The sequence below is a fragment of the Mobula birostris genome, chromosome 6 (genome assembly GCF_030028105.1).
Source record: "Mobula birostris isolate sMobBir1 chromosome 6, sMobBir1.hap1, whole genome shotgun sequence".
NCBI classification, from domain to species: domain Eukaryota; kingdom Metazoa; phylum Chordata; class Chondrichthyes; order Myliobatiformes; family Myliobatidae; genus Mobula; species Mobula birostris.
The window spans coordinates 41,605,526-41,619,681 of record NC_092375.1 but is presented as its reverse complement, the minus strand read 5'-3'; the positions used below and the strand labels follow the sequence as shown (position 1 = coordinate 41,619,681).

The following is a 14,156-nucleotide window of genomic DNA, read 5'->3' as shown; positions in this document are numbered from 1 at the left end:
TGCCTGTGATAATAAATCTGATTCTGGTTTTTGGCTCCCAACCCCAGCTACAACTCGGTCTGAAGCTACTTCAGCTATTTAAGACTAACGGGATTGGTTAATACAACTTGGAATCATGTCCATGGTTCAGCAACACCCTTTGTAGCCTGACAAGTTGTTCAGTAACATGTCAGACTTAAGATGAGTTCATTTCAAGCAGCTTATAAACAATATGTGTCGTGTCTCTGCCAATAAATCACTTTTTGAAGTTATAAGTGAGTTATATAACCTATATCAGTTTATACTATGATTAAGAATCAAGTTTAATATCACTGACATATGTCATGAAATTTGTTAATGTGCAGCAGCAGTACTTAGCAATACATAATAATAAAAACTATAAATTATAATATGTATGTATTGTATACAAATTAAATAAGCAGTGCAAAAAGACAGGAAAAAACAATACTGCTATAGTGTTCACAGGTTCATTGTCCATTCAGAAATCAGATGCTGGAGGGGAAGAAGCTGTTGCTGAAACGTCGAGTGTGTGTCTTCAGGCTCCTGTATGACATCCTTGATGGTAGCAGTGAGAAGAGGGCATGTCCTGGGTGATGGGGTCCTTAATGATGGATGCTACCTTTTTGAGGCAACACCTTCTGAAGGAGCCCATAATGGAGCTGGCGGAGTTTACAGCTTTTTCCAATCCTCTGCAGAATGCTCTCCACTGTACACTTGTATAAATTTGCTACTGTCTTTGGTAACATACCAATTCTCCTCAAACTCGCCATGACATGTAGTCACTGTTGTGCCTCCTTTGTAATTGCATCAATATGTTGGGCGCAGGATTGATCCTCAGAGATGTTGGCTCTCAGGAACTTATAAATGCCCTTTCCACTTCTGATCCCTCGATAAGAACTTGACTTTCCCTTCCTGAAGTCCACAATTAATTCCTTGGTCGTACTGGATGTTGAGTACAAGGTTGGTGCTGTGATACCACTCAACCAGCTGATCTACCTCACTCCTGTCTGCCTCCTTATCACCATTTGAAATTCTGCCAACTATAGTTGTGTCATTGCTAAATTTATAGATGGCATTTGACCTGTGCCTAGCCACACAGTCATGGGTGTAGAGAGGGTAGAGCAATGAGCTAAATACACATCCTTAAAGTGCGTCAGTGTTGATTGTCAGTGAGATGGAGATGTTATTTTGGATCGCACAGGTTGTGATCTCCCAGTGAGGAAATCAAGGATCCAGTTGCAGAGGGAGATACAGAGGCCCAGGTTTTAGAGTTGGCCAATTGGAACTGAGGGAAAGATTGTGTTAGACAATGAGCTGTGATCAATAAACAGCAGCCTGATGTAGATACTGCTATTGTCCAGGTTATCCAAGGCCAAGTGGAGAATCAGTGAGATTGCATCCACTGTTGACCCTTTGTGGTGATGGGCAAATTGTAGCAGGTCCAGGTCTTTGCTTATGCAAGAGTTAATTATAGCCATGACCAACCTCTCAAAGTGCTTTATCACAGTTGTTGAAGTAGCTCACCCTGCTCTTATTGGGCAATGGTATGATTAATGCCTTTTTGAGGCAGCTGGTTATCTCCAGGAGCAGCAGTGAGAGTCGGAAGATGTCCTTGAAGTTTCCAACCATTTGTTTGAGTCAAATGAAATGATATGCTACAAAAACATAGAGTTATGGAATGGAACAATAACATAATTACATGAATGGATATTCAGGCTTTCCAAATGGGTTTATAATAAGAGCTGATTTATCAAGCATTTTTCATACAAACAATGTAGATCAAGGTGCTTTACAGTGGGATAATAAAAGACAAAAAGCTGTTAGTTAAAACAAGATTAAATAGATAGGTTTAGAGCTGGTGTTTAAAAGTGTTAACTATGCCAGCATCCCTTGTAGCTTTAGGTGTTGAGTTCCACAGTTTAGGAGCATAGTTCAGAAGAGTGGACCTTCCAATTTATTTTGAGGAAAATTGTTTAAATTTAAGACAACTGGAGCAGGATTATATAATGAAGCTATTCTGTGATGTACTCCATGATTTGTTTTTGCATTGTCTTTCTATTATCTGTATTGTTTAAAACTGGACTTTTTGTTGCAGAGTACACAGTACTACGATATGCGATGGTCCTGTGAGCATCTCATCATGGTTTGGGTAAATGCCTTTGTTATGTTAATGAGTCAACTACTGCCTCCCAGGTATTGTGATCTTCTTCATAAATCAGCTGCTCACCTGGGAAAGTGGCAGAAAATGGAACACGGTTCTTACAGTAATACACCACAACACATGTAAGTACTGTATTCAAACAATTACTTTTAAAGTCACTATGATTGAAATAAACCAGAACTTACTTGATTTATTGCAAGCTTTTTGGGCTATATAACATCACCAGTATAAGTACAGGTTGACCTTCACTAATCCGACTACCTGTAATCTGGTTCCTTCGACACTGATTATGCTTGATGTGATCCTTCTGTAATTCGGCATTTTCACTAATCCGGCACTCCTCAGGTCCCAATGGTGCCGGATTAGTGAAGGTCGACTTGTAGTAGTTTACAACTTGAAAGCTACTGATCCACTCTTGGGGTATTACAGAGTAAGAAGTAAAATCCAAAAACCTTGTGTAGTGTTTTTAGGGTTATTGCGACAAACATAGGAACATAGAAAACCTACAGCACAATACAGGCCCTTCGGCCCACAAAGTTGTGCCGAACATGTCCCTACCTTGGAAATTACTAGGGTTACCCATAGCTCTCTATTTTTCTAAGCTCCATGTACCTATCCAAAAGTCTCTTAAAAGACCTTATCGTATCCGCCTCCACCACCGTTGCCGGCAGCCCATTCCACGCCTCACCACTCTCTGAGTAAAAAAAACTTACCCTTGACATCTCCTCTGTACCTACTCCCCAGCACCTTAAACCTGTGTCCTCTTGTGGCAACCATTTCAGCCCTGGAAAAAAACCTCTGACTATCCACAGGATCAATGCCTTTCATCATCTTATACACCTCTATCAGGTCACCTCTCATCCTCCGTTGCTCCAAGGAGAAAAGGCCGAGTTCACTCAACCAATTCTCATAAGGCATGCTCCCCAATCCAGGCAACATCCTTGTAAATCTCCTCTGCACCCTTTCTATGGTTTCCACATCCTTCCTGTAGTGAGGCGACCAGAACTGAGCACAGTACTCCAAATAGTGTCTGACCGGGGTCCTATATAGCTGCAACATTACCCCTTGTCTCCTAAATTCAATTCCATGATTGCTGAAGGCCAATACATTGTATGCCTTCTTAACCACAGAGTCAACCTGCGCAGCTGCTTTGAGTGTCTTATGGACTAGGACCCCAAGATCCTCTGATCCTCCACACTGCCAAGAGTCTTACCATTAATTCTATATTCTGCCATCATATTTTACCTACCAAAATGAACCACTTCACACTTATCTGGGTATCAAGAAAAAGAGGAAGTGCTTAACTATGAGTGTATTATGCTGTGAGGTAAGGCCGGGTAAGTTTCTTTAATTAATTTAATTAACTTAGGGGTTGGTAATGGAGGCAGTAGATAGGGCAGTCCAGTGCTCCGATTGTAAGACGTGGGAAGTCAGGGACAGCACAATTGTCTCTGACTACATCTGCAAAAGGTGCATCCAGCTGCAGCTCCTGTTAAACCGAGTTAGGGAACTGGAGCTGGATGAACTTTGTATCATTTGAAAGGCAGAGGCAGTAATAGATTGGAGTTTCAGGGAGACAGTCACCCCTAAAAGTCAGGAGACAGGTAACTGGGTGACCGTCAGGAGAGGGAAGGGGAATAGACAGAAGGAGCAGAGCACCCCTGTGGCCGTTCCCATCAACAATAAGTACACTGTTTTGGATACTGTTGGTGGCGACGACCTACCAGGGACAAGTTGTAGTGGTCGCATCTCTGGTACCGAGACTGGGCCCTCAGCTCAGAAAGGAAGAAGGGAAAAGAGGAGAGCAGTAGTGATAGGGGATTCAATAGGGGGACAGATAAGAGGTTCTGTGGGAGAGATCGAGAATCCCAGATGGTCTGTTGCCTCCCTGGGTGCCAGGGTCTATGATATCTTGAATCAAATTCTCGATATTCTCAGGAGAGAGGGTGAGCAGCCAGATGTTGTGGTCCACGTGGGGATCAATGTCATAGACACGAGTAGGGATGAGGTCCTGAAGAAGGAATATAGGGAGTTAGAAAAGAAGTTAAAAAGCAGGGCCTCAATGGTGGTAACCTCGGGATTGCTGCCTGTGCCACGAGACAGAGAGGGTAGGAACAGGAAGTTATGGCAGATGAATGTGTGTCTGAAGAGTTGGTGCAGGGGGCAGGGGTTCAGATTTCTGAATCATTGGGATCTCTTCTGGGGAAGGTCTGACCTGTACAAAAAGGACGGGCTGCACCTGAACTTGAAAGGGACCAATATCTTGGCGGGCAGCTTTGCTAGAGCTGTTGGAGAGGGTTTAAACTAGTTGGGTGGGGAGGTAGGAATCAGAATGTGAGTGCAGAGATTAGGGTGGAAGGACAAGGGCATGATGGTATGTGTTCTGAGTTGGTGAGGAAGGACAGGCAGGGGACAAAACATAAATATAGCCAGTTAGAGGGGTTGAAATCTGTCTATTCCAACGCTAGGAGTATTAGGAATAAAGGGGATGAACTTGGAGCATGGATCAGTATGGGGAACTACGATGTTGTGGCCGTTACTGAAACTTGGCTGGAGGAAGGGCAGGATTAGCTGATGTAGGTAGCAGAGTTTAGGTGTTTTAACAGGAATAGGATGGGAAGTAGAAGTGGGGGAGGGGGTGAGTAGCATTACAGGTCAGGGATAGTATCACGGCTATAGAAAGGGTGGACGCTGCAGAGGGAGTGTCCACTGAGTCGGTGTGGGTGGAAGTCAGAAATAGGAAGGGATCAACCACTGTGTTGGGAGTAGTCTATAGGCCCCAAAATATCCCTTGGGACACCAAGGAGCAGATAAGCAGGCAGATTTTAGAAAAGAGCAGGAAGTACATGGTTGTAGTTATGGTGATTTCAACTTTCCTCATATTGACGGGCACCTCCTGACTGCAAGGGGGATAGATGGGGCTGAATTTGTCAGGTGTGTTCAAGAAGGATTCCTGACACAGTATGTGGACTAGCTGACGAGAGGAGAGGCCATACTGGATCCAGTTCTGGGTAATGAACCTGGTCAGGTGGCAGACCTCTTGGTGGGGGAGCATTTTGGTGAGAGTGACCACGACTCCATTAGCTTCAGCATAGCTATGGAAAAGGATAAAAACAGACAAAATGGGTAAATGCTTAACTGGGGAAGGGCTAACTATGAACGGATGAGGCAGGAACTAGCGAGAGTAAACTGGAAACAGATGTTCAAGGGTGAAAGCACAGAAGTAATGTGGAGAAAGTTTAGGGACCACTTGTGCTGAGTTTCGGATAGGCTTGTCCCACTGAGACAAGGAAAAAATGGTAGGAAAAGAGAACCGTGGCTGACGAAACACATGAGGCAACTTGTCAAGAGGAAGAAGGAAGCATATGTTAGATATAAGAAGCAGGAGGGGCTCATGAGAAATATAGGGTAGCCAGGAAGGAGCTTAAGAAAGGACTTAGGAGAGCTCGAAGGGGGCATGAGAAGGCCTTGACATGTAGAATTAAGGAGAACCCCAATTCGTTCTATGCGTATTTGAAGAACAGAAGGGTGACAAGAATGAAGGTGGGGCCGCTAAAGGATAAAGACGTTCCTGGAGGCGGAGGAGGTCGGGGAGGTCCTAAATGAATACTTTGCTTCAGTATTCACAAGTGAAAAGGACCTTGATCAGGGTGAGGTCGAAATAGAACAGGCCTGTGTGCTGGACAATGTGGAAATTAAGGAAATTAAGAAGTGTTGGATCTTATTAAAAACATCAAGATTGATGTCCCCAGGGCCGGACGTGATATACCCCAGGTAGCTGTGGGAAATGAGAGAAGAGATCGTTGGAGCAGTAGCTATGATCTTTGAATTCTCTTTGGCTGCAGGGGAGGTGCCGGAGGATTGGAGAATGGCAAATGTAGTTCCCTTGTTTAAAAAAGGTAATAGGGAGAATCCTGGGAACTATAGGCCAGTGAGTCTTACGTCAGTGGTCTGCAAACTATTGGAAAGGATTCTTAAGGATAGGATCTATGAGCATTTGGAGAAGTACAGTATGCTCAAGGATAGTCAACATGGCTTTGTGAAGGGAAGGTCATGCCTCATGAGCCTAATTGAGTTTTTTGAAGAGGTAACAAAAGAAATTGATGAGGATAGGGCAGGTGATGTGGACTACATGGATTTTAACAAGGCATTTGACAAGGTCCCCTACGAAAGACTCATCCAGAAAGTCATGAGGCATGGGATCAGTGGAACCTTGGCTGTTTGGATAAAAAAAATGGCTTACAGGAAGAAAGCAGAGGGTAGTAGTGGAAGGAAAGTATTCTGCCTGGGGGCCGGTGACTAGTGGAGTGCTGCAAGGATCTGACCTGGGACCCCTCCTCTTTGTGATTTTTATAAATGACCTGGATGAAGAGGCGGAAGGATGGGTGAGTAAGTTTGCGGACGACACGAAGATTGGAGGAGTTGTGGATGGAGCTGTAGGTTGTCGAAAATTACAAGAGGATATAGACAGGATGCAGAGTTGGGCAGAAAAGTGGCAGATGGAGTTCAATCTGGATAAGTGTGAGGTGATGCATTTTGGAAGGACAAACCAGAAGGCTGAGTACAGGGTTAACGGTCGGTTACTTAAGAGTGTGGGTGACCAGAGGGACTTCAGGGTTCAAATCCATACATCCCTCAAGGTCGCTGCACAGGTTAATAGGATAGTTAAGAAGGCCTATGGGATGCTAGGCTTCATTAATAGGGGAATTGAGGTCAAGAGTAGAGAGTTATGTTGCAACTTTACAAATCTCTGGTGAGACCACACTTACAGTATTGTGTTCAGTTCTGGTCACCTCATTATAGGAATGATGTGGAAGCTATGAAGAGGGTGCAGAGGAGATTTACCAGGATGTTGCCTGGATTGGAAAACAAGTCTTATGAGGCAAAGTTAGTAGAGCTGGAACTTTTCTCTTTGGAGCATAGGAGGATGAGAGGGGACTTGATAGAGGTCTACAAGATTATGAGAGGCATAGATAGGGTGGATAGCCAGTACCTGTTTCTCAGGGCATGAATAGCAAACACCAGAGGGCATATGTACAAAGTTAAGGGAGGGAAGTTTAAGGGAGACATCAGGGGTAAGTTTTTTATACAGAGGGTTGTGGGTGCCTGGAATGACTTGCCAGGGATGGTGGTAGAAGTCAAAACATTAGGGGTATTTAAGAGCCTCTTGGACAGGCACATGGATGAAAGAAAAATAGAGGGTTAAGGGGTAGTGTGGGTTTAGTACTTTTTTTTAGGAATATATGGGTTGGCACAACATCGAGGGCAGAAGGGCCTGTACTGAGCTGTAGTATTCTGGTGTCTAGTCATTGAGGTACAAAAATAACTTGATTCCACTGAAGAGTAGGAGGTGCCTTTACTTGATTTCTTTTAAAATGGGATGGCCATTGCATGTTAGTTACTACATGGGCATTGCAGTGAGGACCTGTTGCGATGCAAGGAGGTCCAAGGGTATTGAAGAACACAGAGACGCGCATGATTTTGCACAGCCTATTTTTCCTTGATTTCCCCAAGGTGTATACCTCTGATCTCTTTCCCCAATTGCTCCTCTTAGTTAGTATCCTCTTCAGATCCACTTCCCTTCATTCCCCTACTTCATAGTTAGACCGTTCCCCATTGTCCAGATGCTAGCTGTTCACTCTAAAAGGAAGGCTACTCACCAACAGCTATCATTCATTCATTTTTTAAGGTTGCTGTCAAAGCACCAGCAATCACTACAACCTAGCCCAGACCCTTGATCTCCCAAAACATCACTGTTGGATTTACTTTATATTTGGAGTGCAGCAGAAAATAAAGATCTGACATCCTATTGTCCTGAGGATGTTGGGCAAAACCAGAGGTTTGAAGGAAAATAATCTGGAAAATGTTGGAGAACACCAACAGGGAAACTGGTATCTAAAAAGAAACAATTACTGTTTTGAGCCGGCAACCTTTTTATCAGAAGATGGTAGGGTTGAATACCTTTTAAATTTTACTGATTTAGAACTTCTGAGCTATTTACTAAAAATAACTACATAATTTATAACTAATGGTTCATTTGTTTTTAGCAACATAAACTTAAAGCATATTTTTTCCAGCAAAATTCCAATTATTTTAGGCTTTCTCTTTTAAATATATTGATGAATATGTTAAAAGCAGTCCGTTTAAATGCAGTAAGTGTTCTGCATTTAAACACATACGGGTTCGGGTTTGATTGTTGATTTGATGATATGTACATTTGAAAGGAAATGTGCAAGGGTAGAAAGTGGAGGTGCAAATCCTTGGCTTATTATTTCCAAAAAAAACTCTGACAAACCTCCTACAGAAAGAAATGGAGTTGATGTTTTAGCTGGATAACCTTTCATAACAACAATGTTAATTCAGATGTCAAGTGACTTGAGTGTTTTCTGTTTTTGCTCCAGATTTCCACCATCTACTTTGCTTTCAAACTGTTATGTTTATTTGTGCTATATTATCACATTTAATTAATCTTTCAGATGGTCTGAAACAACAATTTGGCCACAAGGTGTGCTGGTTCGACACAATCGATGCCTTTATAAAGCTGTAGGACCCTATAATGTAGCAGTGCCTTCAGATGTTTCACATGCCAGATTTTATGTAAGTGGTTATTAATACATTCTCATGGTCAATGAATTCTAAGTAGTAACTTAACAGTATGTGTACAACCCACTGAACTTTTCAATGCTAGTTGTGAAATTTGACCACCACTGGTTTTCTTTCTCTCTACTCCCTCCTCTACCCCGCTCCCCATTCCTAAACCAGATCTAGTTGTACAGTTCATTTTTGTTCAATGTACTAATTAAATATGCTACTTAAGTACATAGCAACATTCGATTCACTTTGGTTAAGGTAAACTCCTTTTCATTGGATCCAAGTAGTCAAGAAAAAAGCCTGTGTTCTGTTGCGATGTAATATCCTCATTTATACCATTGTCTCAGCACTTTGTAAATTTCATCCATTGGTAAAGATCAATTTCTTAATCTCAGCGATGAAGCAAGGTACTTGGCAAATTGATTTAATATTTTCATTAAGTGTTGGAAGTGTTTCAGATGTAGCTGTTTATGGTCCTGAGTTTTAATATTAATCAAAGGTGTTGAAATGACAAAACTGGAATTCTTCAATAGTTCTGATATGATAGCTTGGCTTGACTGGCAAGAAGTAATATACTAAAGTAAGAAATAGAAACATAGAAAATAGGTGCAGGAGTCGGCCATTCGGCCCTTCGAGCCTGCACCGCCATTTATTATGATCATGGCTGATCATCCAACTCAGAACCCCGCCCCAGCCTTCCCTCCATACCCCCTGACCCCCGTAGCCACAAGGGCCATATCTAACTCCCTCTTAAATATAGCCAATGAACTGGCCTCAACTGTTTCCTGTGGCAGAGAATTCCACAGATTCACCACTCTCTGTGTGAAGAAGTTTTTCCTAATCTCGGTCCTAAAAGGCTTCCCCTCTATCCTCAAACTGTGGCTCCTCGTTCTGGACTTCCCCAACATCGGGAACAATCTTCCTGCATCTAGCCTGTCCAATCCCTTTAGGATCTTATACGTTTCAGTCAGATCCCCCCCCCTCAATCTTCTAAATTCCAACGAGTACAAGCCCAGTTCATCCAGTCTTTCTTCATATGAAAGTCCTGCCATCCCAGGAATCAATCTGGTGAACCTTCTTTGTACTCCCTCTATGGCAAGGATGTCTTTCCTCAGATTAGGGGACCAAAACTGCACACAATACTCCAGGTGTGGTCTCACCAAGGCCTTGTACAACTGTAGTAGTACCTCCCTGCTCCTGTACTCGAATGCTCTCGCTATAAATGCCAGCATACCATTCGCCTTTTTCACCGCCTGCTGTACCTGCATGCCCACTTTCAATGACTGGTGTACAATGACACCCAGGTCTCGTTGCACCTCCCCTTTTCCTAATCGGCCACCATTCAGATAATAATCTGTTTTCCTATTTTTGCCACCAAAGTGGATAACTTCACATTTATCCACATTAAATTGCATCTGCCATGAATTTGCCCACTCACCCAACCTATCCAAGTCACCCTGCATCCTCTTAGCATTCTCCTCACAGCTAACACTGCCACCCAGCTTCGTGTCATCCGCAAACTTGGAGGTGCTGCATTTAATTCCCTCATCCAAGTCATTAATATATATTGTAAACAACTGGGGTCCCAGCACTGAGCCTTGCGGTACCCCACTAGTCACCGCCTGCCATTCTGAAAAGGTCCCGTTTATTCCCACTCTTTGCTTCCTGTCTGCTAACCAACTCTCCACCCACACCAATACCTTACCCCCAATACCGTGTGCTTTAAGTTTGCACACTAATCTCCTGTGTGGGACCTTATCAAAAGCCTTCTGAAAATCCAAATATACCACATCCACTGGTTCTCCCCTATCCACTCTACTAGTTACATCCTCAAAAAATTCTATGAGATTCGTCAGACATGATTTTCCTTTCACAAATCCATGCTGACTTTGTCCGATCATTTCACCGCTTTCCAAATGTGCTGTTATCACATCCTTGATAATTGACTCCAGCAGTTTCCCCACCACCGACGTTAGGCTAACTGGTCTATAATTCCCCGGTTTCTCTCTCCCTCCTTTTTTAAAAAGTGGAGTTACATTAGCCACCCTCCAATCCTCAGGAACTAGTCCAGAATCCAAATGTTGGAAGTATGTGATAGAACCAAGAATTACCACTGCTCTGGCATATACTGTCCATCTCCTAGAAGTTCATGGGACCAGTCGTGCACTTAACTATTGGATTAGGACAGGGGTCGGTGTTTGGTGATGTTTTATTTTCTCTTTCATGAAAACCTCATCACCATCTGCAGAGTATGGGAGGATGAACAATACTGCAAAACTTGGGTTTGTCTATTACGGCACAGTTTACTTGATCATTACGCTTACATTACTGCAGGATAAAGAATGCACTGTTGATTTTTTAAAAGTTTATTTCTGCATTCTGCATTAACTCCAGGAAACTTAAAGTATGCCAACAATAAGATTGAGTACAAAGATTGTGGTATAGGTGACATTTTCTTTATCTGTCCAACCGTCACCCTATCCAACAGCACTATGAGAATGGTATCACTAGCACAAAGACTACTGGATAAAAGGAAATCTTTTATTGTCACAAGATGACAAAAGAATAAAGAAATGGAACCTTGCCTTGCTCAAGTTGTAAACAAAAAATAGATCGATGATGTAACACCATAACTGTATTGTGGTAATGAGACTTGTATTCTGCTTTTTATTAATGCTCAAGTTGACTTGAGCACTTAAATTATGTTACGGTTTTTGTTTGCTCTAAAGCTGCTTTTTGTAATTGTTATACCTCTACATTCAATCAGAACAGCAATAGAAAGTTGATCTAACTTTTCTTTCCTTTATAGTTTTTATTCCATAAGCCGTTACGGATCCTGAATCTTCTCATCCTTATAGAAGGCAGTGTGGTCCTGTATCAACTATACTCTCTGCTTCGGTCAGAAAAATGGAACCATATACTTTCCTTGGCTTTGATACTGTTTTGTAATTACTATGTCTTATTTAAACTGTTAAGGGATAGGATTGTGCTTGGCAAAGCATATGCATATCCTCTGGGCACCATTGGACTGAAATCTCATTAGGCAACCTAAAATGGGATGGGAGGGACTGGGGAAAAGGATTTAAAGAAATTATTTTGATACTGTTTCTATTTTTCATGCAGTGTTTAAATATTTAAAATATTTTATATTTTGTATACTTGGATATTTTTAAGAGCTATTCTTTGCATAAGCCAGTTGTATTTTTGTCTACTTAGCAACTTCACAAGCTAAGTGTGTGCTTTGCTCCATATGACAAGTGCCATTTATAATCGCAATAATCAAAGTGTATTGATCAGAGGAATAAAGGATAATATGAGAAATCTATTCTTTTATGTTGTCACCTTGAGGTCATTTTAAGCTATTATTGTCTAAACATGTGAATGGAACTTGTGTTCATAGTAAATGATTACATTTATTGATGTTCAAATATGAACTTGTTTAATATATAGGGGTTTACAATGGTGTCCGAATAAAATCCATTCTTCAGTTATTGTTTACATGATACCGCCTCTTCAAAGACAAATGTATCAATAAATATGAACATTCCCAATTTGCTTTCTGTATCCATTAAATGGTTGGATTTATTTTGCTGGTAATGAATGCAAAAGAGGTAAAATGCTTGCATTATGTATTGCTGCTAGTTTTTAATATTAAATATTTTTGAAAATAAATAACTAAACCACACAAATTAATTCTCTCCTGCTGGATTCTCCGGTCAAGCCTCCATTTGAAGATGAATTGCACTTCTCCATAAGATGTGGTAAAGCAAGATGGAGTTAAAATTTGTTTTAAAGCTGCCAATAAAGGGCAGATATGATAGAATATGATCTAAATTCCATTCATGTTACAGGCTTTCGTAGGTGTAACCGTGTTTAAAATCGGAAAAATAATTGAGCATTGCTTTAGATAATTTATGAAATGGACAATAGAAATCTTTAACATTTTGATAAGCTAATACATTTCTTTACCTTTTTATAGATAGATACTATTTTTGATAAACTTTATAATTAAACAATGCTGGATACAGTGAAACAGTTAAAATTTTGGTTAATTACTTTTGAACAATGTTAAGGTTGAATGTAAAACAAGTTTGTTAATTGGTTTGTTATTGTCACATGTACTGTGGAAAATCTTTGTTGTGCATTCATACAGATATGTCTGCAACATGACTTCCTTACCATTCTATTCAACCTCCTCCCAATGAAGGCAAGCGTGCCACCTTAGCTACTTACGTAACCACTTTCAGTGAACTATGGACCTGGACCCTAAGATCATGCTACACCTCAATGCTATTAAGGGGTCTACCGTTGACTGTGTACTTTCTTCTTTTATTTGACTTCCCAAAGTGCAGCACCTTACACTTGCCTGGATTAAACTCCATCTGCCATTTTTCTGCTCATATCTGTGACTGGTCTATATGCTGCTGTATTCCTTGATAGTTCTTTACACTGTTCATAATTCCACCAATTTTGGTTTCATCTGCAAATTTGTTAATCCACACATTTAGGCATCCGTTAGTCTTGCGAGAACATGGATCTGCGCTTGGAAAGTCTTCACTCTCCAGGGTGCAGGCCTGGGCAAGGTTGTATGGAAGACCAGCAGTTACCCATGCTGCAAGTCTCCCCTCTCCACGACACCGATGTTGTCCAAGGGAAGGGCATTAGGACCCATACAGCTTGGCACCAGTGTCGTCACAGAGCAATGTGTGATTAAGTGCCTTGCTCAAGGACACAATACGTTCCCTCGGCTGGGGCTCGAACTCACGGCCTTCAGGTCGCTAGTCCAATGCCTTAACCACTTGGCCACGTGCCCACATATATATTTCCATTCAAATCATTGATATATTTTACAAGACAGAGGTTCCATTATTGATTCTTTGGGAACACCGCTGGTCATGGATCTCCAGCCAGAATAACTGCCTTCCACCCCTACTCTGTCTTCAATGAGCAAACCAGTTCCAACTCCAAACTTATCAAATGTCTTACTATAGTCCATGTAGTCCACCCCTCCTCTGTCTTCAATGAGCAAACCAGCTCCAACTCCGAACTTACCAAATGTCTTACTATAGTCCATCCATTGCCTTACCCTCATTGAGGTCTTTTGTCACTTCCTCAAAAAAATTGATTGAGTTTGTAAGGCATGACCTTCCCTGCACAAAGCCATGCTGATTGTTCCCGAGTAGGCTGTGCCTTTCCAAATGTGCATAAATCCCACCCCTCAATATCCTTTCCAGTAGCTTCCCCTACCACTGATGGGGTTCACTGGTCTATAATAACCTGGATTATCCTAATTTCCTTTCTTGAACAAAGGTACAAGATTTGCTACTCTCCAGTCCTCTGGGACTTTGCCTCTCCCAGTGTTCTGTGATATATGCCCATCAGGCTCTGGGCATCTATTCTCGAT

General features: G+C 41.8%; 1 protein-coding gene across 7 annotated transcripts in view; it reads left to right on the top strand.

The window, feature by feature from the left end:
- The window catches only part of tmem39a (transmembrane protein 39A), a 58,493-nt gene extending 46,058 nt beyond the window's left edge, over positions 1–12,435 (top strand). For 6 of the 7 annotated variants that reach the window (XM_072260325.1, XM_072260326.1, XM_072260324.1 and 3 more), the window contains 3 exons: positions 2,096–2,283; positions 8,638–8,758; positions 11,562–12,435. In XM_072260325.1, the coding sequence (XP_072116426.1) occupies positions 2,096–2,283; positions 8,638–8,758; positions 11,562–11,795 (543 nt within the window). In that variant the 3' untranslated portion in view covers positions 11,796–12,435. Of the gene's footprint in view, positions 1–2,095; positions 2,284–3,291; positions 3,499–8,637; positions 8,759–11,561 lie in introns of those variants that run through there. The other variant, XR_011886302.1, reaches the window with a different exon arrangement.
- The last annotated feature ends 1,721 nt before the right edge of the window (positions 12,436–14,156 follow it).